This window comes from Rousettus aegyptiacus, unplaced genomic scaffold, assembly GCF_014176215.1.
Source record: "Rousettus aegyptiacus isolate mRouAeg1 unplaced genomic scaffold, mRouAeg1.p scaffold_m13_p_6, whole genome shotgun sequence".
Lineage (NCBI taxonomy): Eukaryota > Metazoa > Chordata > Mammalia > Chiroptera > Pteropodidae > Rousettus > Rousettus aegyptiacus.
In genome coordinates this window covers 101,021,785-101,048,568 of record NW_023416309.1, presented here as the reverse complement: position 1 = coordinate 101,048,568, position 26,784 = coordinate 101,021,785, and the positions used below count along the sequence as shown (strand labels likewise).

General features: G+C 36.8%; 1 protein-coding gene and 1 pseudogene across 7 annotated transcripts in view; both read left to right on the top strand.

Moving 5' to 3' along the window:
- Positions 1-23,739, top strand: part of GJC1 (gap junction protein gamma 1) — a 31,963-nt gene extending 8,224 nt beyond the window's left edge. For 4 of the 7 annotated variants that reach the window (XM_016139767.2, XM_016139768.2, XM_016139765.2 and 1 more), the window contains exons 2-3: positions 17,001-17,076; positions 18,054-23,739. In XM_016139767.2, the coding sequence (XP_015995253.1) occupies positions 18,074-19,264 (1,191 nt within the window). In that variant the 5' untranslated portion in view covers positions 17,001-17,076; positions 18,054-18,073 and the 3' untranslated portion in view covers positions 19,265-23,739. Of the gene's footprint in view, positions 1-1,176; positions 1,300-6,913; positions 7,138-17,000; positions 17,077-18,053 lie in introns of all 7 variants that reach the window. The other 3 variants (XM_036222671.1, XM_036222674.1, XM_036222672.1) reach the window with 3 other exon arrangements.
- Positions 14,164-14,279, top strand: LOC118604737 (annotated as a pseudogene).
- Positions 23,740-26,784: the final 3,045 nt, after the last annotated feature.

The following is a 26,784-nucleotide window of genomic DNA, read 5'->3' as shown; positions in this document are numbered from 1 at the left end:
TATGACCTTTTCAAATGTGTGTAGGTGATATTATGATAAACAAACTACAGATTTATTTTAAAACGTTACCAATTTATGGTAGTTGTATCTTTATGCGTTTTCTCCAAAGATAGATAATAAACATATAACCACTATTATATAAGGCTCCAGAGAAATCTTGCAATTTATATAAAGGACTGCAGACTCTAAAAGTTGAGGGCTACTAGCCTAGCCCATCTCGGTTTCTTTGACAACTAATAGTGTGTGAACCTATGAAACTAAGTGTATTTGTGGAAGATTTGGATAATAAAGGTGTTTGTTTTTTCTTAAGATAATGATTTTTAAGCTTATAATATCAGAAATGTTAGTTCTTGCGATCTTTTTAAAAGACCTGATTGACTAAGCCATCTAGATTTGTATAGAAAATGCTTTATTGAGAGAAGCAAGGTAGTGCATTCTGAAAGGGAATTTGGTGTTTGTGTGGCTAAATCAGATAGTTAGCTTTGACCTCACATTTCAGTACCATAGTAGATTCTCATGTTATTTATCATGAAAGCTTTGTATTATAGGCGGGGCAGTCCAAGCAGATGTGTGCTTCTCAGATTCACTTGAAAAGGAAAGCTTTCTTTTAAGTTTGGAAAAATTATTAGGAATTGGGGGAGAATCTCAGTTCTTTTACTGGATTGTGTATTCTGTTATACTTGAGCTTGGAAAAGAAAAGAGGATGGAAAAATATGTTTATGATTTGAAGTATGTCCTAGGAGAAAAATTACGTACATAGCTTACAAAGCACTCTATTGATTTATTTTGATTACCAGTTAATTATGGTTACTAGTTTAATGAGAAATTTTAAACAACCATAGCATTTTGAACCCCAGATAGAATGCTCTTAGTAGTTAGATGCTTTCTTTCCTACTGCTTTTTATTTATTTTGCCTGAGAAAACTGTTTTTTGCCTTCACTGGTTTGAAATTATGTACATAGCAACGTAGTTTCTCGAAAGAGGAAAATGGAGATGAGATCAGTGCTCAAAATAGTGGTCTTAGATTCCAGTTTAGCTAATCTTCAAAGCCTTAAAATAACAGATTATTTTGGTTTTAAAAAATCCATCTAGGGTAATATATTAAGATTTAGTATTTTGGGAGATATATCTTTTGGATTTGTACTGAATCTCATGGGCATATTCTTATCCCAACAGAAGAATCCTTGATATGGAGGAGAGAAAATGAAGTGGAGTGATTAGGACAGGATGTATGAATTTTGTCATATTTTCACGTGTCAAGTATAAACTCTTAATAGAACTCACTTGTAATGGAGAATGGTAAGTTTTTGGTGACTGTTCAATCAGTTTTTCAAATAAAGGTAACTCCTTCCAAATACTCAGTAGCAGACAAAATAACCAGCAGGTAGCAATGGCAAAAATTTTGTACTTCAAGGAAATATTGGACATGTTAATTTTCTTTGCTGCTTTTTGGCCATTTTATAGTGAGTCTAAAATGAAAAGAGCAGCATTATGATACCAAACTGCTACATAAGGCATCATATCAGAGTACTTTATTATCTTTTGATATACCCTCACAAATTAAGAATTACCCTCTAGACTCACCATCCTATATTTTAATCTGGGTGGAATTTTATATAAGTTCCGTCTTGGACCCTCTTATTCAAGGGGGTGTAATAACTGTACCAAAGGTTCTATGAGTTGTTAACATTTTTTTTTTGTGATATATCCATTACTTACGTAAGTCTTTATGAATATATGAAAATATTACGAAAATTGTACCCCGGCATATTTTTAAATTTCTCTTGGGACTTTTGCTGCATAGTAAAGCTTTGCCAACTCCCTTATTACATGTTTATTGTAGAAAATACTGAAAAACAAATTATCCATAAGCCCTGTTAATGTTGGTGTATCTCTACTCAGACATATTATTTTATTGGGAGTTTTTCATTTGCTCATTTTTGTTTCTTTTCTACATAGCATTTTCCCACATAATGAACTATTTTTTAAAACAGGTCATAAATTGGCAGGTTTTATTCAGCTGGTATGATCCCTAGCTCCATATTATTTAAATGTTTTTCCTATTAGTTGTCAACATGAAAAAAAAGACAGGAGTGTAAGTTGATATAACCTCCTTCAGAAAAATACAAGTCTACTAAAGCTGACATATATGTATCCTGTGCCTAGCAATTCTGCTAGGTATGCACCAGAAACACACGCGTGTTCTTCAGAAGACGTGGAATGTTCATAGTGGCATTATTCATGATAGTCCCAAACTGGAAACTGCTCAAATACCATTCAGCAGTAAATGGATAAATTGTGATATACTCACAGAATGGCAATTTAATAAAGCAAAAAAAAAAAGACTAGAACTAACAGATGTTGAACAAAAGAACTCAGACACAAAAGAGTATATTCTTTATGATTCCAATATAAAGGAGTTTATTCTGTATAATTCCATTTATATAAAGTTAAAGAAGAGGTTAAACCAGTGGGTCTCTGTGGTGTGATACTGTTCCCCAAAGGCCATTTGGCAATGTCTGGAGACATCTTTGGTTGTCACAACTGGAAGAGACTGTGGATGCACAGCATCCTACAATGCAGGACTGTCTCCCACAACAAAGAATTATCCAAACTGTCAATAGTGCCAAAGCTGGCCATGGGCTAAACTAATCTATGCTCTTAGAGGTAAGGATGGTGATTTCTCTTGGATATGAAGGGGCATAACTGTGGCTCTGGGTGGCTGGTCATGCTTTGTTCTTGATTTTAGTGCTGTACTAAAATCAAGTTATATGAATTTAGTTATATGGGTGTGTTCAGTTTGTGAAAATTCATTGAGCTGTACACTTAACATTTGTGTACCTTTCTGTAGGTATTTAAGACTTTGATAAAAAATTTATCAAAAAATCAGACTTCACATAGAAATCCAGATGAGACTTCTTTTGAAAGATTTAACAGTCTGGTAACTCCCAGAGCTGTAGCTAGTAAGCAGCTCTTTAGTTGGAGCTTGTGCTCTCCAGTCCCCATTTTCCTGTTTCAGTTACTTGTATCACCTCACTGGTATCTAGACATTTAAAAAATAATTCACACACCACAGAGCAGGAGTCCCCAACTGGCCCAGGCTGCAAACTGGTGCCAGTCCGTGGCCTGTTAGGAACTGGGCTACGCAGCAGGAGGTGAGTGGTGGGCAAGCAAGTGAAGCTTCACCTGTATTTGCAGCCGCACTAGCATCCCCGCCTCAGCTCTACCTCAGATCACCAGGCATTAGATTCTCATAGGAGCCCTGGTCCCTGGTGCCAAAAAGGTTGGGGACCACTGCCATAGAGTTCACCTGTTTGTACAATTCAGTGTTTTTAGTCTAGCCACAGGGTTGTGTAGCTGTCACCACAATCTAATTTTAGTATATTTCCATTCTCTTAAAAAGAGACTTAATACCAATTAGCAGTCACTTCCTATCCTTTCCCTCATCCCTAGACAACAACTCATCTACTTTTTGTCTCTATATAATTTTAGACATTTGAATTTTGTGATCTCTGTTTTAAAACAAGATCTATAATGGTTGTACAGTATTTCATTAACAGGTTAGATCACAAATTATATAAAATTCTTTTATTGGACATTTAGTTAGAATAAGTTATTAGATATGGAATTATCGATGAGATGTCATGAACATTCTGAAGTTCCTGATAATTATCACTGCAGTGCCTTCCAGCAAGATTATACCACCCTTGTCATGAATATATGACAGTGTTTTTTGCAAATTTTATAGTGCGACCCTGGTCATAGTGGAATTATTATACATCTATTTTCATTTTGTCTTAGATATGTTTGTTTTTCTAGATAGATCATTGTTCAGACAGTTGGTGAGACCTAAGTCTAGGCTATTTTGGACAAGTGTGCCATACTGTCCCTTTTTACATGAAGACAGTACCACTTACAATCCATTTTGAATGAATGCATTATTTCAGGTTTTCCATATTTCTCCAGCTGGTTCCTTCTTCCTTCAAGGTTCTTTCAAATAGAATGGCTTTTTGCCAGCACAGATTGACACTTCACCCCACAATGGTGTATTCTGTTTCCTTGTTTGTTAATAGAGCCACGATTTCAAGCTACTTTCTTTCTATTAGGTATTATAATTTGATTCACAATAAATTACATTTTGTGTTTCTCATATATTTTTCATGGCCAAGAGCTCTTGAAAAACAAGTTGTTTTCATGTTTGTAATACATAAATTACTGTTTGCTAGTTAGCTGCCAAAATGCTTTTTTTTTTTTTTTTTAGAAATTGTCACTAGCTAGTTATTAAACATCTATTATCGCTCATGCAGAATTAACTTCCACTTAAAATGTTCCAGTTAAACAAAACTTCATTGTAAACCCTTTAATTGATTCCTTGTCTCTGTGCATAAAGCAGTCTCATTCAGGAGTGTGAGTCACTAGCACCATTCTTAGTGGATTGCTAAGCTCATGATCTGGGATGCCCAGATAGTTAATACTTTAAAATCATGGTGAGTCAATACTGAGACTTTTTAGTCTAACCACAGATTTTCTGGGATGACTGTTTGGGAAGTGCCTTCTTGAAAATTCGACATCTTACTTACTATCGTTTAATTTCACTGTCATTATTTCATTTCTTTCTGCATAATTTGTTAATTTGTTGCTTTTATGAATTTTACTCTTTCTGGAGTAATTTTCTTTTTTTTTTCCTTTTTTTTTTTTAGTTTAATTCCACTTTTAATATAGATGGAAAAGGATGTCGCCTACACGATGTCATTTGAAATGGAGTAATTTTTATCAAATGTTAATAGAAGGGACCTTAGAAATCATCTAATCTGACATTCTCCACTTATTTCACACATGAAAAAATGGAAATACTTATTCCTGAAGTACCTATTAGAATTTTGGCTCCTGGTTCAGTGCTTGCTCTGTCTCAATTTCACAAAATTCAAGGTTAGGAATCACTTTTTTAGAATATTAATTTTAATTCATCCTGGATTTTATTTTCATTTAGAAAAGAAATTAAGATTATACAATATGGTCTATCTATTGTAGGTTTTAGGTTTGTTGTTATTTTTAATTAGAAGGAAGTTAAAACTTCGCTTTGACCCATTTGGACTTGATTGTTGCATTTGCAAAACATTTAGTATAGCACTACTTATTTAAAAGTTTTTAATTTCTTGATTATTATAGTTTAGTGAGCATTAAACATTGACGGAACAGTCGTGGGTTTTTTTAGTTGCTGATCTGAAACCCTTGGGAGCTTTTTTTTACATGAGTCTATTATAAAGATTTTTCCAAAGATATATAATGAAAGCGATATTTTTGGATTAGCAGTGTTTTTGTGTCCAAGATTATGATAGAGATTGTAATGGAAAAAATGAATCAAATAAACTGGAAAGTCAAGCATTTCACTGTAGAATCACTGCTTTATAAAATGTTTAAACTTTATTGATGATTTGTTATCTTCCTCTAGACTTCTGTTGCACAGCATGTGTAACTACATTAAATATCTCTTGAATACAGCTGTAGTTTTTAGAAAGTGTTTCTAAATTTCCTATAAACTACTGGATTGCAAGCTTCTTGATGGTTGGTAAATACTAATTGCATGAATGAATTTTGGTCTAAAACTTTTTTTACTTTTTATTATGGTAAAATATACATTACGAAATTTATTTTTACCATTTTTAAGTGTTTAGTTCTGTGACATTAAGTACATTTACATTGTTGTACAGCCATCGCCACCTTCCACCTCCAGAACTTTTTTATATTCCCAACTGAAACTTTGTACCCAGGAAACACTAACTCCCCATATAAGTAGAATCATGTATTTGTCCTTTTGTTACTTATTTCTTTCACTTAGCATAATGTCTTCAAGATTCATCCATGTTGTTAGAATTTTCTTCCTTATGAGGCTGAATAAGATTCCATTGTGTATATTGTATTTTATTTGTTCATCTCTCGGTAAATATTTGAGTCGCTTCTGCCTTTTGACTATTGGGAATAATGCTGCTATGAACATGGGTGTACAAATATATATATTGGCCTCCCTGCTTTTGTTTCTTTTGGGTATACAGAAGTAGAATTGATGAATCATATACTAATTCTCTATTTAATATTTTGAGGAAGTCATAACCATACAGTTTTCTACAGCAGCTGTAATTTTACATTCCCACCAGCAGTACACAAGGATTCCAGTTTTTCTATAGCTTTGGCAGCTTGCTTGCCCGCATTCACTTTCTTGCTCTCTTTTTTTTCCTTCCTTCCTTCCTTCCTTCCTTCCTTCCTTCCTTCCTTCCTTCCTTCCTTCCTTCCTTCCTTCCTTCCTTCCTTCCCCCTTTCTCATCTCTCCCTCCTTCTGTCCTTTTCCCTTCTTTCATAATAGTATGCTTTTATTTGCATGTCACTAGTAATTAGTGATGACCTAAAACTTCTTATAGTTTAAACTCAAATTAATCCAGGCTTTTTAAAAAATATGTATTAAAATCATTGGTGAGGGAGTGAGGAAACCAGCATATTCATACTTTGATAGTGGAAATATAAATAGTTAACAGCTTTTTGGAGTGGTAATTTGGTAATGCATATCAACTTTAGAATTTTTGGAGAGAATGGCAAAGATGTTGACCTTTCCTTAACACACAAAATTTTTTTTACAGTTCATAGAACTGTTGACCTAGCAATTCTTTTAGAAAATTTTCCTAAATCTATAATTAGGGGTGTGTACAAAGTTTTAAGTATAATAGCAAACCACTGTAAAACTAAAATACCTAACCATAGGTGGGTTAAATTCTGATTCTCCTGGGAGTAGGAGTTGGGTGAGTAGGACCTGGGAATCGGCATTTTCAACATGCCCTTTGGATAATTCTGATGGAGGTGGTCTATGGACCACTTTTGAGGACCATATACTCATAATTACTTTTACATGCTTTAATTTCAGGTTCCATGCTGTGCTAAGGCTCTCTACAAACTGGTTTTTGACTTCCCTGTTCAGCCTTCTCTACATCTACTTCCCAAACATCCTCCGTCATGTTCCAGTCTAAGAACCTTCTTGTGCAACTTTTCATTCACACCATTTTCTCCATCTGCCTTGCCTCTGCTTCCCACCCCAGCTCTGCCTGGTGAAACCATACTCATCCTTCAGAGATCCACTTGCCTTCTGCAGTAAGCTTATACTTTTTTCCCCAGCTTTATGGAGATATAATTGACTACTTATACTTTTTAATTCATAGGAGTTAGTCTCTTTCCCATCTCTGAGTATTTTCACATTTTGTAATTTTATAACACTCATTCTGTTCTGAAGTATGACTGTATTAGTGAACACATTTTATATTTCCTACTTCTTACAAATGCATTCAGATCTTCTGTTTAATATGCCACACATTCATTGAGTGCTTTTTGTGTCCTGGGCAGCATACAAGGTGCTGGGGACTCAGAGAATTTAAAAAAAAAAAAAAAAACACATGGATTTTTTCCCTCAAGGAACTCATATTCCAGCAGAATAAGCCAACCACTAACCTCGATTTGATAGAGGAAGTTCTGATATTTGTGGAATGAAAAATTGTTATGGTCTTTCTGGGGAGGGGATTGAAGAGGTCAAGAAAACTTGAGGTGGTGACCTTTGAGCTACATTTTAAAGCATGAAAGTTTTTTCCAGGCAGGAAGTAGTAGAAAAATGGATTAAAGTAGAAAAAGTCAATGAGCAGAGATTTAAATTTATTAAATCAATGAATACTCGTTCTAAGTGCCAGGGATACAAGAAAAAATTCTTTGCTTAAATTCTGTTGGGATAACAGATAACGAAGACATTAACAAGTGAAAAACGTGTTAGGTAATGTTAAGCAAGTGCTCTTAAGGAAAAACGCCGCGTCCAAGAGTATAGAGCGTGATGGAGGGACATCACTGTAGGTAGGTGGTCAGGGAAGGCGGGTAGGATAGGAGGTGACACCGGAAGAGCAGTGTAAATGACGCGAGGGAGCAGACCGGGAGGGTTTACTGGAGGGAAACAGCAGATACACATGTGATAAGGCGTAGTGTAAGTCGATTAAATATATTTTAAATTTTTGAAGTAAAACAAGCTCAGATGCACAGTTTTTATAAAACTCTCAAATTTTGAAAGGTATTTAAGTTATATTTTAAAAGTTTACAAAAGGATTTTTTTACAGCTGTCAAGCAGACTTTATAGGGCATGGAATGTCTTCAGGGATATTTTCTTTAAAAAGACAATGTATTCATTTGAGTCAAAAAACAAAACTATAAAAAGATATATAATCAAAATTCTTGATCCTACTCCATCCTTCTGAGTCGCCTCCCCCACTTTCATTAATTTTTTTTAATGTTTCTTTATAGAAATATAAGCAAAAACACAGTTTTTTTTCTCTTTATGTAAAAGACACATACTATATACAATTATATACCTTGCTATTTTCACTAATTAAATGTCTTGGATATCTTTCTATACAAGGAGAACATTCCTCATTTTTTACAGCCACATGGTATTACATTGTATAAATAGACTGTAGTGCATTTAACCGTTACCATGACAGTGGACATTTGAGTTGTTTATAGAAACAGTGCTATAGTGTGATTATTCCCAAAAGTGAGATTACTGGGTCAAAAAATAGAAGATGCGTTTGTGATTTTGTAAGATATTGCCAAATTGCCATCAGGGGTTATACCACTCCAATCAGCAATGTATGAGAATGTGTCTCTCCACAGTCTCCCCAGCTTTTGGATTTTTGCCGTGTGGTAGGAGAAGACTTGTATCTCAAAGTAAGTTTATTATCGAGCTATAATTTGCATGCCTTAAAATTCATTCTTTTAAAGTGTACAGTTCAGTGGTATTTGATGTATTCATAAGGTTGTGTAACCATCATCACTGTCTAATTCTAGAACACTTTTATTGTCCCAAAAAGATACCCTGTATATAGTCACTTCTCATTTCCCCCAGCACCTGACAATCACTAATCTACTTTGTCTCTATGGATTTGCCAATTCTGGACATTTTCATATAAATGGAATCATACAAAATATGGCTTTTTTGTGCCTGATTTCTTTTACTTAGTATTTATTTCAAGGAGGAAAGAGTGATGAATTATGTCAAATATGGTTTAAAAGGTTAAAGAAGAATTTGTGGGTTTTTTTCCCTATGGAATATCTATGTATCCCTTACCAATTTTCTGTTGGATTTTTGTTAGCTTTTTTTTTTTTTTTTAATTAAACTCTTTTTATTAGGGAGAATTGCTCTTTGCCTATAAAAGAGTTAACAAAAACTTTCTCTCCAGTTCATTATTATTTCAATATTGCTTATGGAATTTTGTTTTGTTTTGTTCTTAACCATTGAGACACTTTTTGTACTCAGATTCATCCCCCCCCCACCATTTCCAGAGTTATATCAGATATCAACTGTGTTTTCTAATACTTTTTATGGTTTCAGTTTTTATATTTAAATACTTTATCTGTTTGGGGATTACCTAGATATCCAATGTGAGGTATGAATTCTCCTTTTATCTTTTTTTTCAGGTGGTTATCCTGTTGCCCAAACACTGTAAATTAAAAAGTTGATCTTTGAGAAGCCACCTCCCACCAGTGGCTCTTCAGCAAAGGAATAACACAGATCCATTTTAGAGAGAGAATAGTGGAGGGAGATGTAGGAAACAGGCTAAAGAAGGGAGAAAGTAGAGTGGGGATTGGTTTATAGCCTTTAAGGTCTTTTTTTTTTTTAAGTTTTTGTTTTTTTCTAGGGTTTTTAATGCATAAGTTTTATTTGTTTTCACAAAATTGGGATAATTCTGTTTTGTATCTTACATTTTTTAGTTAATACATCATGAACACTTTTCTAAATTTTTGAATTTATTATATAGACATTTATTGAGAACCTAGCACCATTTGCCAGGGGATACTAGGGAGGAAAAATCCTGCCCTCATGGAGCTTACATTTTGTAAGCAATGAAATTATAAAATAAAAATTATGTGAGGGTTAAGTTCTATAAAGAAAATTTAAGCTGAGTAAAGGGGCTAGAGAATGACATGTTAATTTAGAGGGCAGTGGTCTAGAGGAAGGTCTCATTAAGGAGGGGACTTTCGAGCAAAGACTCAAAGAGACAAGTCCTGCTATATCTGAAGAGTGTTCAAAGCAGTGAAAATAGCAAGTGTAGAAGTCTTGAGGCAAAAGCATGGCTGACATATTTGCTATGATCTGAGAAATAGTGAGGATGCAGGTAAACCTGAATCATAATGAGCGAGAGGGATACTGGAAGGAGATAGGCCAGAAAGGGAACTGGTCGCTATATGATGGAGGGGTGTTTTAGACTGTGGTAAAGATTTTAGGTTTTATTCCAAGAGAGTTTTGAGCAGAAAAGGAACATGATCTGATTAACTTTCTAAAAGCTTTATACTGGTTGCTTTTTTGGAGAATAGATTTGAGAGGAAAAAGAGTATAATAAGGGACATTAGAAGACTTTTGCTTTTACAGTAATCTTGGCTGGAGATGAAGGTGGCTTACATCAGAATGGTAGCAATGGAGGTGGTAAGAAGTTGGACTGTGGATTTATTTTGAAGAAAGAATTGACAGGATTTACTGTTTTTTTCACCACTCATAATCAATGATTAGTCATTTAGGTAGTTTTCATCAGGTAGTTTTCAACTCTTCAGATATTTCAGATACCCAGATTCAGATGTACATAATGTATTTGAGAGCATTATGAAGTAATAATTCATAGGTGGATGGCTTATTGGATATTGGAGTTAAGAGAATATAGCATAGTGAAAATAGAAGACTTTGGAGTTAAACTAACCTGTTGAACCAACTTGTGTCAGTAGCTCTGATTTTGACCAAGTTACATAATTTTTCTGAACCTGTTTCTTATCTAAAAGATAAGATTTTGTGAGGATTAAAAGAAGTGAGAGTACACCTGAAACTGGATTTCATTAACCAATGTCACAAAAAATAATAATAAATTAAAAAATAATAAGGAAAAAGAAATGAGCACCCGGTATAGTTCTTAGCACATACATGTTTAGTAAATCCTAAATTGTGTTTGTTGTCTGTTTTATAGGGAAAGTAAGGATTGCTTTCTTTAAAAGTCACAATGCTATTAATTGATGATGGAAATGACGGAGGTGAATTTTGAGTATGGAAGGGGAGAAGAAACTTAGTTCTTGTGGGAACGTGTTCTAATTGATAAGACATTCCATATGGAGATTTTTTTCAATGTTAAGAGAGCATAACAGAAGATAACTAAATTTTAGTGATTTCTAATTTAATTCCGTTGTGACAGAATACTTACTTTGTATGATATGAATCATTTTAAATATGTTGAGACTTTTGTTGTAGCCCAGAATATGGTCTAGCTCAGTAAATGTTCTCTGTATCTTTGAAAAAATTGTGAATTCTGCTATTGGGTGGAGTGTACTCTAAATGTCAGTTTACTTAAAATGGTCAATAGTATTTTTTTTTTTAATTGAAGTCCACACTTTATTTAGATTTTAGTTAGATTTCCTTAATTTTTACCTAATTTTTTTTTCTTAAGTTTTATTTTTCAATTAGAGTTGACATTCCGTCTTACTTTATATTAGTTTCAGGTGTACAGCATAGTGGTTAGACATTTATATAATTTACAAAGCGATCCCTCCCCACCCCAATTAGTCCCTGCCTGGCACTATACAAAGTTATTGCAGTATTATCGACTGTATTCCCTATGCTGTACTTTACATCCCCATGACTGTTTTGTAACTACCAGTTTGTACTACTTAATTCCTTCATATTTTTCGCCCAGCCCTCCAACCCCCCTCTCCTATTTGGCAATCACCAGTTTGTTCTCTGTATCTGAATCTGTTTTAGTTTTGTCCATTTATGTTTCTTCTATATGCTTATTATTATTTCTCTATTTTACTGTTAGTCTATGCATTATCGACGAGGTGTTGAAATTTCCAGCTATTGGGGGTTTTTCTATTGTTTCTCTTAGTTCTATCAGTTTTTACTTCATCTTTTTTTGATGAATTATCATTGTGAAAGGACCTTCTTTATTTCAGGTAATAGTCTTTCCTCTGAAATCTGTTTTTTCCTGATGCTAATATATGGTTTTCCAGCTTTTGCTTACTGTTAGTATGTTATATCTTTCCCTATATTTTTACTTTTAATCTTTTCGTGGCTTTGCCTTTAAATTGGGTTTCTTATAGGCAGCATGTAGTAGTTGGATCCTGCTTATTTAGTCCTTTTAATTTGCATGTTTAGTCCATTTACATGTAATGTGATTGTTGCTATGATTGGGTTTAAATCTACCATCTTCCTATTTTCTCTTTACCTCATCTATTTTTTTCCCCATCTTTAATCCCTGCCACACACTTCCATCCCTGACCCAAGGATGTTGCCATTTCCCCTTAAGAATTGGATCTCTGAAGGTGGGGCGTCCCCTCCCACATGCTCGCAGCATGCACCCTGGGCCTGATGCGCACGCTGGGCCTGGCACGCACCCAGGGCCTGGCGCACCCAAGGTATGGTCTGTGGCTCCACCTGGGGTGCCAACTGAGGACCTTCTGCTTGCAAAGCAGACGTGCTTACCACTACACTATGGAGCCACCCCCTCTTTACCACATCTATTTTTTATGATTCCTTATTATCTTCTTTGTTAACTGATTAGCTGTAACACTGTTTTGTTATTTTAGTGTTTGATTTAGAGTTTACCGTATCCATCTTTAACTTATCACTGTCTGTTCAAGTAACATCAAACCACTTCGTGTGTGTAGTCTGATTACCTTACAACAGTATATTTCCATTTCCTCTCCGTCTCCATTTTCCCTTTTGTGATATTTCATACTTTTACCTCTATCTAAAAGAAGTATATATATAAAAAAGTTATAAATTCCACAAATTGTTGTCATTTTTGCTTTAAACAGCCAGTTATCTTTTAAAAAATATTTAAAATGAGAAAAGATGCCAAATGTTTTTTGTATTTTCATGCTCTTTGTTCCTTTGTATAGATTAAAATTTTCATCTGATGTCATTTTTCTTTTGCTTGAAAGACTTAACATTTCTTATTGTGCTGGCTTGCTAAAGATGACTTCTTTCAGCTTTTTTATCCCTAAAAAAGTCTTTATTTCCTCTTTTTTAACAACCTTTTTGAGATATAATTGACATAACCACAAATTGCACATTGGGGCTCCCAGTAGTACAGTTGTGGTGACAAGACAAAAAGCTGAAGCAGCACAGCAATGGGAATGATGGCGTTTGGCCTCGAGGCCAGGCCTGGCTCTGAGCATTTCATGCGTATGCCGTTGGCGCCTCTCTCCTTTAACAAGCATTTTCATCTCTGACTTGGTGTACACTCAGTTGAATTTACCAACTTCTCTCTAGTCCCTATTCTCAATGCTCAAATAAGTTACCCTTCTTAATTAAATTTTGATAAAGGTACTATTTTTCCATTTTTAGTCTTCCCTCCCGGCTATCAAAACACCTTGTTTTTTTGTTTGTTTCTTTTTTAACTTTTAATTCTTATTTTTCACACAAGATCTTAAACTCTGAAATTTCTCCCTTTGATCTCTGTTGAACTTTTTTATTATTTAGTTTAATTCTCATGTCAAGGAATAGGATAAGGTCCCCTCTTCTGTGTTCATATGGAACCGGTACATAGTTTCATGTGTTATGTAATTCTTTACTACTGATTAAGAGCCCAGGTGCTGGAGCAAGACTGGCTGATTACAGGTTCTGGCCTTACCACTTACTAACTGGATGATTCTAGGCACATTTTATAGACTTTCTGGACTTCATTTCCTCATCTTTAAAATAGATCTTAATTATATAATCTACCTCCCGAGATCATCTAAATAATGTGCTTTATATTTAATCTTCAAAAATTCTATGAGTTCTTTTTTACAGAAAAGTGCAGGAAACTTTAACTTGATCCTGTTAGGATATAATTGGTAGGAAACTTCAAATATAAAGAATTTGGGAGTGAATTAGATAATTTATTACCATGTTGCTGCCAACTAATTTTTTAAATGTATTTTCTAATGTAAGACAGAATAGATTTGTAATTTTAGTTATTTGGAAAATAGACTAAAAATAGCACATTTGGTTTCTGTCCAATAAGTGTTATATAAGCAAGCATGATTTTTCTTCAGTGCAGGTGCAGGGGGCGGGGGGTAGGGCTGCCATGAATTGTAGTGTTCTTCATTTAAAAAGCAATCCTTGTTTATGGCCATGCCACCGTGAACAAGCCCGATCTCATCTGACCTCGGAAGCTAAGCAAGGTTAGGCCTGGTTAGTTGGATGGGAGACCACCTAGGAAGACCAGGTGCTGTAGGCATAAAATAGACAAACAACTAAATAAAAAGCAATCTTTGAAAGAAAAACTTTTCTACCTTTTAATTTACTCAAGAAATTGACTAATGCGACTATATAAAAATAATAAAATTTGAAGAAAGACAATAAAATGAGATGTTTATATTAAGTGTTAAGTGGTTAAGGTCTGTACTATGTTAAAAGTACATTCTTCAGATAAATGGGCAGATAAAAAAAAGGGATAGAAATAGTCCACAAAGACAGGGGCATATGGAAGACATATATCCTGTTGTATTAAAAACATACAAATTGACATAATTTTGAAATATCATTTTGCATCTAGTAAAGTAGCCTAGCAGACAATGCTCATGAGGTTGAGGTGAAATTGTAATTACTCATTGCCAGGCACCGTAAATGACTTAGAATCTTTTTAGAAAGTGAAATGATAGTGCAAATCAAGAACCATGTAGATTCACATTTCCTGGACCTAATAATACTCCTTCCTGGAACTTGTCTATAGATAAATTCAGCCCAAGCTTAAAGGAGATATTCAAAAAAGTATTAAGTATATAAGTACATATAAATCAATTGGGGCTTTTGTAATAAGCAAAAAAACATTTTGGTGTTTTGAAAAATAGATACATATGTACGTACGTACATGTGGATGTTAGGCATCCCCCACCTCTCCCCAGCATCTCTGAACGGAAAATGACACGTTCCCATGTCATTTTCCGTTCAGAGATGGAGTATGGAAATGGTTTTATTTTTTCATGAAAGCCATTCACAGGTAATTGCACACTCTCCTTTCCCCATTCTATAACTAAGTCTGTTTGCTGAAGCAGGGAAGCCGGAGAAGACTATGTCCTGAATCTTAGGCTTCTGATAGCAGAGCAAAAAAATAGTTCAGAAGAAAGGGAGCTTTAGTGGAGCAAGAACACAATGAGACCACACCTGGCAGTGGTACCCTCTGCTTAGAAATGTCAGTTCCAGAACCCACCATTCTACTCGCTCAGTTTTTCTCTCTCCCTTCCCCCTCCTCCTATCACTTCCCCATCCTGTCAGAGTAAGATGCTCTGATATTTAAGCCATTCCCTTCTTGCCCACAAGGAGAGGAAAGAGATTTGGAAAGGGAAGAGTATCAAAGGAAAATCTCCTGATTCCTCAGTAGATCAACAAAACAGTGGTGATGTTGCCAATGCGTTTAGGAAACCATGGTTATTTTAGAAAAGAAATTGTCTATCACCCATTGTATAAGATTCTGGAGTTACTAAATACATCATTTATCCTCAAGGGATGGGTGTAGGTTGTTGTGGCACTTAGGAGCCTATGGAAAATCACGCTCTTAAGGGTTTGGCATTTTCTAGGCCTACAGCATAACCAGGACACAATATGCACTTCTGGGAGTGTTTAAATGGACTGACTGCTTTGTAACTTACATATAAGCCTTGAGGGGCGTATCACCAATTTCCGTGCCCCCCCCCCCAATGTTAGGTTATTGTATGAGGTGCAGAACTGTTGAGAAATTCTTTCATTGCAGTTATTATTAAAAAGATAGCCGTTTGGTAGGGATGAAGAGAGGATGAGTTTTCCTAATTAATTAACACTTGCTCTTTTACAGTCTTGATATATAGGAACGAATAGAATATGAGGCTTCAAGGGAGAAATACCTTAGATTTAGTGTTTAGGGGAAAATCTGCGTCTGAACTTGTCAGTGTGAATCATTACAGAGTTCCATGTTGGAAACCTGGCTTACGTCACCATTTAACAGTTGCATATTACTTACTTCTAGTTTTGTGGTTTTATAACTTGCATATTCAGTGAGAGCAGTGGTGAGCTCAGCTGCACATCAGGGCTGGACGCGGGAGCTGTACTTGAAGTCCTATGGAGAGATCTTTGTGTGGTCATTGTATGTAAATCTTGATAATTACACGTTATGTAGGTGCCTGCACTTCCTTTTTTCTTCTTACTTCTTCATTGACCTTTTGAAAATTGTTCTGGATTTTTTTCCTGTTTTTTAAAAATATTTTTTTTGTTACTATGAATACATAATACTCAGGGGTCATTTTCAATTTACTTATTAAATGATAGTAAATGAACAAAGTTGTCATCCAATGGACAAATCTTGATCATAGCTATTCAAAGTTGGCAGAACTTGGTAATGAGCAATAATTTGTCCTGGAATTTTTTTTAAAACACAGTACAGATGCAGGTGTTTTCTTTCTGTGAGCAGTTGGATCTGTAACTCACCTCCTGTGGACATGGGTGTCCCAGTGACTGAAAGCCAGCTGTTGGGTGTTCTAGCTAAACAGCCTGCTCCTAGTTGGCTGCTCAGAGTCCAGTGAGAGAGATTGGCCGCTCTGAGAAATAGAGTGGGACAAGCACGCAGGGTGAGATTCTTGCAAGGCCTTTCGTGACCCGGGTTCAGTTTGTTGAGATTTTCTGCTTTGGCTTTTTCCTATCGGTGCCAGAGTTTATCTACTTCATATATTTACAAATGACTCATCTTCCTGTCACATTTTCTTAGACTACAATGATTTAATCTCTGGGTCATGGTTATGTAGTTTTCCTAGCACACCTTGAGAGGAAAAACCAGTGATATTCAAACTCAAGCCTGTTTCCATCTCATGTTGATTGAATCCTGTAATACATAAAAAATTTTGTTTCTTCCTGAAAATGACATTTTAGTGATTCACTGTTTTCTGTGGGAGGAAGCTTATGACCTTCCCTTTTCTTTTTTCTCTTCTAGAGGGAATCTGGAAAAGTCGTAAGCAGAACATCATTTCTCTAAGAAAATTTTGGGTAACAGAAGTTCTGGATAACAGGTAAAGTATATTTAAACTTCTTTGGTGATGCTGATAATTACCTATAATCTGCAGAAGTAAATTGGTAAAGGGAAGAAGAGAAAGAAAAGCTGTGTATCCTGAGTGTCAGAGGTTACATTAGGGATTTTATATACTTCACCTTGTTTCAATGGTTTTTACTAGGATTCTGGACATAGTTCTAAGAATCTCAGAATAAAACTATCTTTCCAAATGCTGTTTTAAATGGATTTGTGTATGGATTGGATTTATTGGATTTGTGTATGGATTGGATTTATTGTCTTCACAATTCAATTTGCAGATATTTTTTAACATTCACAATAAACAAAATTCAGAAACATAATACAGAATCCTAGAGTCTGCTCTGCTATGTAGCCTAGCTAGGGAATATCTTCTTCATTCCTTACTGTTTTATTTTAGTTCTTGATCATTGCCAGTTATTTGAAGCTACGCTATCTTTTAAATTATTTTTAATACTTTGTCATCAGTTCTAAAATTTAAGTTTCCTAGTAAGGTACTTTTTCACAGTGGCGTCTATGGCCCAAGTGTCCCCATTATGTTCTCAGTGGTAGTCTTACCATGACTGGACCAAACAGGTACACCATCATGCTGTTTCCTTACTGTAGCTCTCAAAGTTCTGAAGGCCTTATGAAATAATTGTGTGTGGAAAGAATCCAGTATACTGTGAGAAATACATCCGGAATGATAGCTACACTTTTACCTGTTAAACTAGGGAAGACGTGAACACAAACCGTACTTCCTACTTTCGTGGCCCAGACAAGTGCTCGTAGGCTGAAGTGAATTGTCCTACCTCGGAGTAGTAGGGTGAGGTGCTGTTTATTTTAACGATCATTCTAGTAAGGGCCTCAGAGTTAGATCTCAAGTATACAGAAAAGTAGTTCCTAGCGATAACAATGAAATATTAAATAAGGATTTAACCTTCGTTGATTTTTCCTTTGGTATTTTTCCATTTTTATCAGGGCAAACCCATTCAATCACCATGAGTTGGAGCTTCCTGACTCGCCTGCTAGAGGAGATCCACAACCATTCCACGTTTGTGGGGAAGATCTGGCTCACTGTCTTGATCGTCTTTCGGATCGTCCTTACAGCTGTCGGGGGAGAGTCCATCTATTACGACGAGCAAAGCAAATTTGTGTGCAACACATTGCAGCCAGGCTGCGAAAATGTCTGCTATGATGCCTTTGCACCCCTCTCCCATGTGCGCTTCTGGGTGTTCCAGATCATCCTGGTGGCAGCCCCCTCGGTGATGTACCTGGGCTACGCCATTCATAAGATCGCCAAAATGGAGCATGGCGAAGCCGACAAGAAGGCAGCTCGGAGCAAACCCTACGCAATGCGTTGGAAACAGCACCGAGCTCTGGAAGAAACAGAAGAGGACCATGAAGAGGACCCCATGATGTATCCAGAAATGGAATTAGAGAGTGAAAAAGAAAATAAAGAGCAGAACCAACCTAAAGCCAAGCACGATGGCCGACAGCGGATTCAGGAGGATGGTCTCATGAAAATCTATGTGCTGCAGTTGCTGGCAAGGACCATGTTTGAGGTGGGTTTTCTGATAGGGCAATATTTTCTGTATGGCTTCCAAGTCCACCCATCTTACGTGTGCAACAGAATTCCTTGCCCTCATAAGATAGACTGCTTCATTTCTAGACCCACTGAAAAGACCATCTTCCTTCTGATAATGTATGGTGTTACAAGCCTTTGCCTATTGCTTAATGTTTGGGAAATGCTTCATTTAGGGTTTGGGACAATTCGAGACTCACTAAACAGTAAAAGGAGGGAACTGGAAGATCCGGGTGTTTATAATTATCCTTTCACTTGGAATACACCATCTGCTCCTCCTGGCTATAACATTGCCGTCAAACCAGATCAGATCCAGTACACCGAACTGTCCAATGCTAAGATCGCCTACAAGCAAAACAAGGCCAACATCGCCCAGGAACAACAGTATGGCAGCCACGAGGAGCACCTCCCAGCTGACCTGGAGAGTCTGCAGCGGGAGATCAGAATGGCTCAGGAACGCTTGGATCTAGCAATCCAGGCCTATAATCACCAAAACAACCCGCATGGTCCCCGGGGAAAAAAAGCCAAAGTGGGGTCCAAAGCTGGGTCCAACAAAAGCAGTGCGAGTAGCAAATCAGGGAATGGGAAGACCTCCGTCTGGATTTAATCTTAGCTGGGCTTAAAACTTGTACTTGTCGTAGTTTATGGTAAGCAACGGCTCACTGAATAATGACTTCCATTGAGTAAACATTTGGCTCTGGTTATCTTCAGGGATGCTGTTGGCTCATGATCCAAGCTCAGGGGACTCTGAAGGCGGGGCTGGGACAAGCAGGAGAAAGGAAACACAGTGTTCCTGGGCACGTGTTCCAGCAATAATACACTTGTAGAACTTTACATTTGTGTCTTCCAGATCTGGAAAAGAACAGATATATTTAAATCATTCTTGTTGAACAGTTTTTGTATGTACAGTATTATGGTACTTTTTTTTTAGTATGAGAACTTTTTTTTGTACTTGTACATTGGACCACTTGTAGTTATACTTTTATATTAAAGGGAAAAAAAATCCTAAAGGAATGCCTATTAGGCTAGTGTTATTACTTTGTTCAGCAAATTCTACCCTGGGTTTAAAGTTTTAACAGATGCTGTACCTAATAAAAGTGCCTCTCCTGTTGCAGGGATGATTTCAGATAAGTAAGAAGCTGGAGGAAGAGGAATCAGTTTTCAGTCTTGCAAAGAAAGTTGACTGTAGGAGGTTGAGATCGTCTCTCCTTTACTTGAGAAATCTTCATATATCATCCATGTGCCCAGATTTGTATCTAGTATTTGAAAACGTATTTGTATTTTCAAAGGAAATGAGTCACTGCAGGATTCCTTTAAATATCAAGTGTTGTCAGTGTGTACTTTGATGGTGTGTATATAATTTAAGTTCTTTGAAAAAGCAGATACACAAAGGTGTCCCCAGTTCTGTAGCAGTGTGGAGACCCTGGCTAGAATTGTTAAGATTCCTCTATCACGAAGCAAAGCCACGCCTGGAAAATGAGCCCTAATAGGATGTTTAGTTGTGGACCTGTTTGGTTTGCCTTAAATCTCAATCCAGAAACCTGCCTCTCTCTAGTTTAAGAAGCCAATGGATATTTTCTTTATATGTTAGCATTAGAAATACAAAAATTCCCTCGTAGGCTAAGAATACTTAAAGCTACTTTGTACTATGGCAGGGGGCCTAAATCCAAATTCCTTATTTTTTATAATTTAACCGTGGAACTTTTGTAATTTACATACTTCTGCCAATGTAGGTTTCTGCCTGGAAGACCAGTCACACCTGGGATTCTATCTGTAAATAGACCTAGAGAGAATTTCGGTATTAATTCCCTGTAAATATATCGGTAGGCGTATCTGTTTGTCAGTGACAAGCATTACTAGTCACCTAACACTCATAATTTGCAGTATTGTATTGCCATTTTTGACTTTGTATTATTGGGGAGCTTTGCTCTCCCATCACGTTCACATTGTGTTACGGTTTATGAGCTTCTGAGTAAGAGCTTGGTAAAGAGTTAGAGGAAGGGGCCTTTGCTTCACCAGAGAGCATTTCATTGTGGGTGTCTCTTTTCTAACAGGAAGCTGTCACAAGCCACCTTTGACTTTGAAATTCCAAAAGTGTAATTTTTTTGTGTCTTAATCTTAAAATGCCAGTTTCCATTATTTAGGAGCATTCTAGAACAGCAAGTATTGTGCAGTTTTTTCTTTTTTTTCTTTGTTGTTCCCCTTTGTATTTCTTTCCCTCCCCCCACAAACAAACAGAAGAAACTCAGTAGAAAAAATTAAGCTCATCTTCTAGCCATATATTTACCTTTATTTTGCTATTTTAAAAATCTGTAGATTTTGGCCTAGAGAACTTCCTCAGGATCTCTAAATATCTTAAGCAAAAAGTCTGGGTGAGACTGAGGGGAAATTTCAGAAAATGATACATGTACATATCCTGGATAATTAATAGACATGCACAGTTTCCTTCAAATGTTTAATAAGGAAATTCTAAGAAAACAGGCAAGATTTTAAATACTGAAGCCTAGCTAAGATAAAGAACTACCAATTAATACTTAAGTCACTAGAGCTTCAAGCAAATTTCATAATTGAAGGACAGTAAATACACACACACTCACATCCCTCTCTTCAGAGCCTGAAGGAAAACAGAGTGGCTTTGCCAGCGGAAAGGTTGGGGATTTGAGAGTGATGGAGAGGGAAGGAGTCAAGCCAAAATGCCAGACAGACGTTTGGCGCCAGAAGCATCTACTTAGTTTCTACAAAGAGTGCCCCTGGTGTGTGATCTTGGCTTGTTCGGATGAGAATGTTATCTTTTGTGTCTGGATAATTCAGAAAGATAACACAGAAAGATATTCTAAGTCACTTCACATGTACACACACGTTTAAAATCTATTTTTATTCTCACTAAAGTTTTAATTTCCCTACTCTCACTGCTTTCTTAGTACATTTCTTTCAGCCTTTGAACATACAAATTTGCCAAAACCATTTTCCCTTAATGATGTCCATGACCCTACTAAGAAAATAGCCCAATCAGTGTCTAGTTTAACCCATTAATTGAGTCAACATTGAATCTCTAAAAATATTGTGCCAGTTATTGTTCTGGAACTTTGAGGTTTTTGTCCGTATAGCCTGTCAGCAATTTTTTTTCCTATCAAAACCATATTCCTTTGAATTGCTGTATAAGACATGCTCTGCCATATAATATTTGCTTCTCTAAATAGAAGTTGGGTGCTTAGTCCTTCACATACTGGAATCAGGATATGATCATCAGCATGTTTTATACCTTAATTTACTGTTGGATTGATTTAGATGTGGTATGTTCTTTGCTCATCTTTGTTAAAATCTATTGTTCAGAGAAATTTGTAAAATGAACAGGCTTTTTTCTTAGTTCAAATTTGAGGGGAGAATTAGATAACATTTTCCCTTAAAGAAATGTTAATGTTCATTTTGTGGCTTTGAGTTTGCTTGATGACTTAAATCTTGCCTGTTTCTGTATTTGTTCATTTAAAACCACAAGTGTGTAACTTTGTGAAGTCAGTTTTTCTGGAAATTTACCTTGACTGATGTCTAATATCTATAGAATTAGTTTTGATAAAAATGAACTTTGCCATCTAAAATGGTTCTGAAGGCTGGGACTCCCACATGTCTGTCTTTCAGAAGGACACCTATATCTTTAAAGAGAAAAAAAATCAGGTACCTTAACTTGATCTTTTCTTTGTGGTATGAAATTAGGTGGTTCTATTTGTCCAAGTTTCAGGAGCTACTTACCTCTCAGAAGTGTTATGAAATAGTTAGAAACTATGGTAAAAGGTACTAAAAGACCAACAACTGTTGTTATAACAGGTCACGTGTCTGAGCTTGGAACTTAAAAAAAAATAACTGACAGTAGTGAGATGTCCTTCAGTGCTGTGCATCGCAGTGGTGGTTTAAAACACTTGCTCAAATCAGTTTAAACCAAGAATGGACTTACAGGTCATTCCTATTGGTCATACCTGTGCTTTACCCATTAAGCTTATGGATGTCTGTCTCATTTAAGAGACAGTACACTTCTAAAAATAACATCTGTAGTTTATGATAAATTTTCGGCCAGCCAGCTTTTGGTAAAAGGCAAGTGTGTTGTTATACTTGAACCTACTTCAAGAAATGCCTTTTTGTAAAGGAAGTCTTTCCTAACTGTGAGGAAAAGTACCGGAAGTCAAAGTTACGCAGTTGCTGGTCATTTTAATTGGAAGGTTCCAGGTACTAATTTTAATTTTATAAAATCATGTAATTTCATGAAGAGACATCACCTGAAAATAAAGTTGCTGCACCTATATAGTACAGAGTTTGGAAACCAAATTTCAGCTCACCTATATATCGTAAATCTGTCATAATTCACGGTCGCCATCAACTGTTAGAATTATTAAGTTGAATTGCATACTTGTCACTTATTCTGGCCACATCATGGAGAGTTGAAATGATTTTGTTTGTTTAATGCAGTCGTGTTGTTTTGAATAATGATGTTGAGTTTGGGTCGTGCACATTCCACGTTAATAATCATGCTTTTTAAAGGAGCAATCCATAGCATTCCAAAATCCAGGAGTCTGAACAAAAGAAAGTCCTACTCCCGTGCAAAATCTCTACAGAAATAGAACAAGTGAAGAGTTCTACATTTCAGGGTTGGCTTGTTGAACCAACAAAGACATTTGGCTATCTGCTTCCAAGATTGGAAATCTTTTTCCTCATTGTACTCTCAAATTGTGTTTTCTTTAATAAATCTCTTACAGAAGTCTCTACCTCAGGCACTAAGTGTTAGATGTGGTTAGCATATTGATACTGAAAAACTTAGCTAGGACTTCCAGCTTTTTAAAAGATAATCTAAATGTAAAATTCAGCTGTTAACCAGCAGTCTAATGTCATTTGGTGTGCAGTTTGGATATTGTATGAACAGCTAAGGAATTACCCATTCTAGTGCCAAAGATCACTTGTTGCGAATTTTGTTCTGTATAGTTGATGTAAAAATTTATGGTTGGGGACAGACTCTGTGTTCAGGGCCTTGTCTCTAGGAAGATTTTTTTCAGTTCCAAATGTTCTGTCAGTTCCAAATACAGTTTAGAATATTCATTTGTGGTCTGTGTATCTTTTCCAAAAACTGAAAATTCAGCTCCCACGAAATGTCATATTGAGGATATAAACCCCATTCTTTGTATAAAATAATGCCCGACAGCTTAATGGTTTACACAGAAAACCTGATACAAAAACAAAAACTTCTCATACATTTACCTGTAAGTTGATCACAGTGGGAATACATGATCAGAGGTTTGAGCTCAAAAGATACCCTTTTTCACAGCTGGGTTAGAACTCCAGGGTTGCTGTGGCTAAGTGGATCAGCATATCCGTGACTTCATAATCTGGGAAGGGTAGGTGGCTGTGTGTGGGAGGAGTGGGGAGGCCGAGGTCTAAGCACAGAAACTGGGAACACGCCCTCTCTCTGGTTCCTTTGATTTTCAACGCCTTTTCTCCAGGAGTGCCTTCTAGGAAGAGAAGGAGAGGGTTGCTTTTATCACAGCAAATGCCCTTTGTTCCCCCAGATACTCAATAGCTGACTGGTAGGGCACACACAAGAACCCATCTTCAGCAACACATTGTAAACTGGTCAGCCAACCATATTTGGTAATAAACTTCTGAGCTGTTTGAGAGCTGTTGGAGTAGTTAAGTCACTGTTTTGAAAGTGAATTCTTTGTCAGATTCGCTACCAGAACAGAGACTAATACCTGGAAAGAGTATCAGTATCAAAAAATCGGTTCTTTGTTATGTAGAATTTAAAACAATATCTCTAAGGTTTTCGGGGCTTATGTTAATACACAATACTTTTAGGGTTTGCTTCCTTCAGTTATTGCAGATTGGAGGCATGTCACACAGGAGCATGAAGAATTTGGAGGTTGAGGTGGAGCTGAGAACAGAATTCAGGTCTGCTCTTTGCCCAGTGGCTCAATCCAGCGTCCTTTGCTCTTTTCCTAGAGGAGTATGCAGGAGCAGCTGTCAGTTGGGCCTTCTCATGGAGGGGGGGCGGCGCTTTGCTGTGTGTACAGTGTTTTTCCCACCTGTGTAAGAAAGAAGTAATGGAATGCTGATTAAAATGTAGGTTCCTTGGACCCATCTCAATCCTACATAATCGGAACTAATAAGTTCTCAGGTGATTTTTAAAGAACCTATTTTTAGGTATAGTGTACATGTAAAATTCACCCTTTTTAAGTGTATAGTTGAGTACAGTTGAGTAACCACCACCAGAAGATAGAAAATAATTGCATCACCCAAAAATTCTCTCTAGGTAATTCTTACGTACATTAAGGTTTGAGAACCACTTAGGAAAAATAAATAGAAACTTGAAGTGTGGGCCAGAATAAAAGAGGAGGAGAAATTGTTTTGAATGATTTCCTGTTTCAAGGAGGTTTAGACTAAGCACATGAGTGTCATCTGCCAGCTCAGAATGACTGATGGCTGCCTGGACTGGAGGCCTGTAAAAGATTCAGACTCATCAAGATGGATTCAGGACTTCTGCTTTGTGACTATGACTGCCCGTCCCACCTTATCTATAAATAAGTCAGTATCATTACTTAGAAATTTCTCCATCCTACATATGACATCTTTGAGGAAATTAGAAATAGGAAGTGACTCAGGATTAGAAAACACAAGGGGAAAGAGATGATGACATGGTGACAAGCACTCATTGTCACCATGAGGAAATGGTACGGCACTCCTTTGCCCTGTCCTTGACATGCTATGCCTACTTTAGATTTGGGAATTGTGGAAGGAAGCACGAGGAGGTCCACTGTGGGTGCCGCAAGGAAGAGCTGGCCGGGTTCCCTCCTTACCCTCAGCCGAACCTCCCACAAGTATCCTTGTCTGCTCTGCTCTCTGGGGCCATCGCAGCAGGCATCGGCTGGCTGACAGCCTTAAACTCCAGGCAAGGCAGAACCAAGCAACTGTTCATAACCGATTTCCGTGCATAGCCAGTGACCTGAATGGGACCTGACCATGGGGGAAAATGATACAGAGCTAGATAGCTTTTTTCAATTTTATTTTTAGTTTGTGTAGTCCTGTGGAAGTAAAATTTTATCTTTGCACTGGGAACATTGAAAAACACTGACAGGGAGCTCCTTTGGCCTGGCCCATTTTTCTGAAAGCGTGTTGCAGCTGTGGCTTCTGCCCAGCAGGCAGAGACATGTTAGATCCTGTCCCCAGGTGCTGTTAAGAGTAATGACAGGCCTCAGCCACTGACTGCAGAGTGGCCTGCATGAGGATTTGAGGTCCTTAGAAGGCTTTTAATGGCAAAAGCCCTGGAAACAGGGTAAGTACAAATTATCAATGGATTCACATTCAGATAGGGAAATGATCATAGATAAGGGTTTGTAGCTGTTGGAATCAGTTGTAATTATAGACTAGTTTGAGATTATGTTGTTCTAGTGGTTTGCTTCTAGGGGATCCTTGACTCAAAAAAGATTTACATAGCGTGGACTTTTACTTATCCTCATTACTCTGAGGCAATGAGCTGCCACTCAAGCCAGCTCTGCTTAGTATGCTAGGATCCTGGGAAATAGCTAGGAGAAGGCAGGGGAGGGCATTCAGCATAGACACAAGGTAAAGGCATGTATGTGGGGGAGTGCTATGCAGGGGTGGGAGGTGTTTCTTGATTGGTAAGGGGAAATGTGAAATACCGTAGTATAACCAGGCATTACCAGAGAAGTTGGTGAATAGGTTGACATAGGTTTTCCTGGAGTAGATATCCTGGGCGGGAGCCCATTATTCCTTGATTTGGGGCTGCCAGATAAAATGCAGGATGCCTGACTAAATTTGAATCTCAGATCAACAGAGAATAATTTTCATATACTGCATGGAACACACTGATATTTTAAAAATTTGTTGTTTATCCAAAATTCGAATTAACTGAGCGTCCTGTATTTTTATTTGCTAAAACTGGCAACCCTACATTGATTCGATTCAGACAGTGTGTTCTGAGGACTGGTAACAGAATGGAAAGGCTTTAGTCGACAATTAGAAAAACTGTGAGCGTCAACTATATGATGAGTCTGAGTCGCTTCGTGTGGAAAGGCAGCACATCGCCCAGGGAGGAATGCCTTTTGGTCTTCTCTTTTGATGCGAACCATT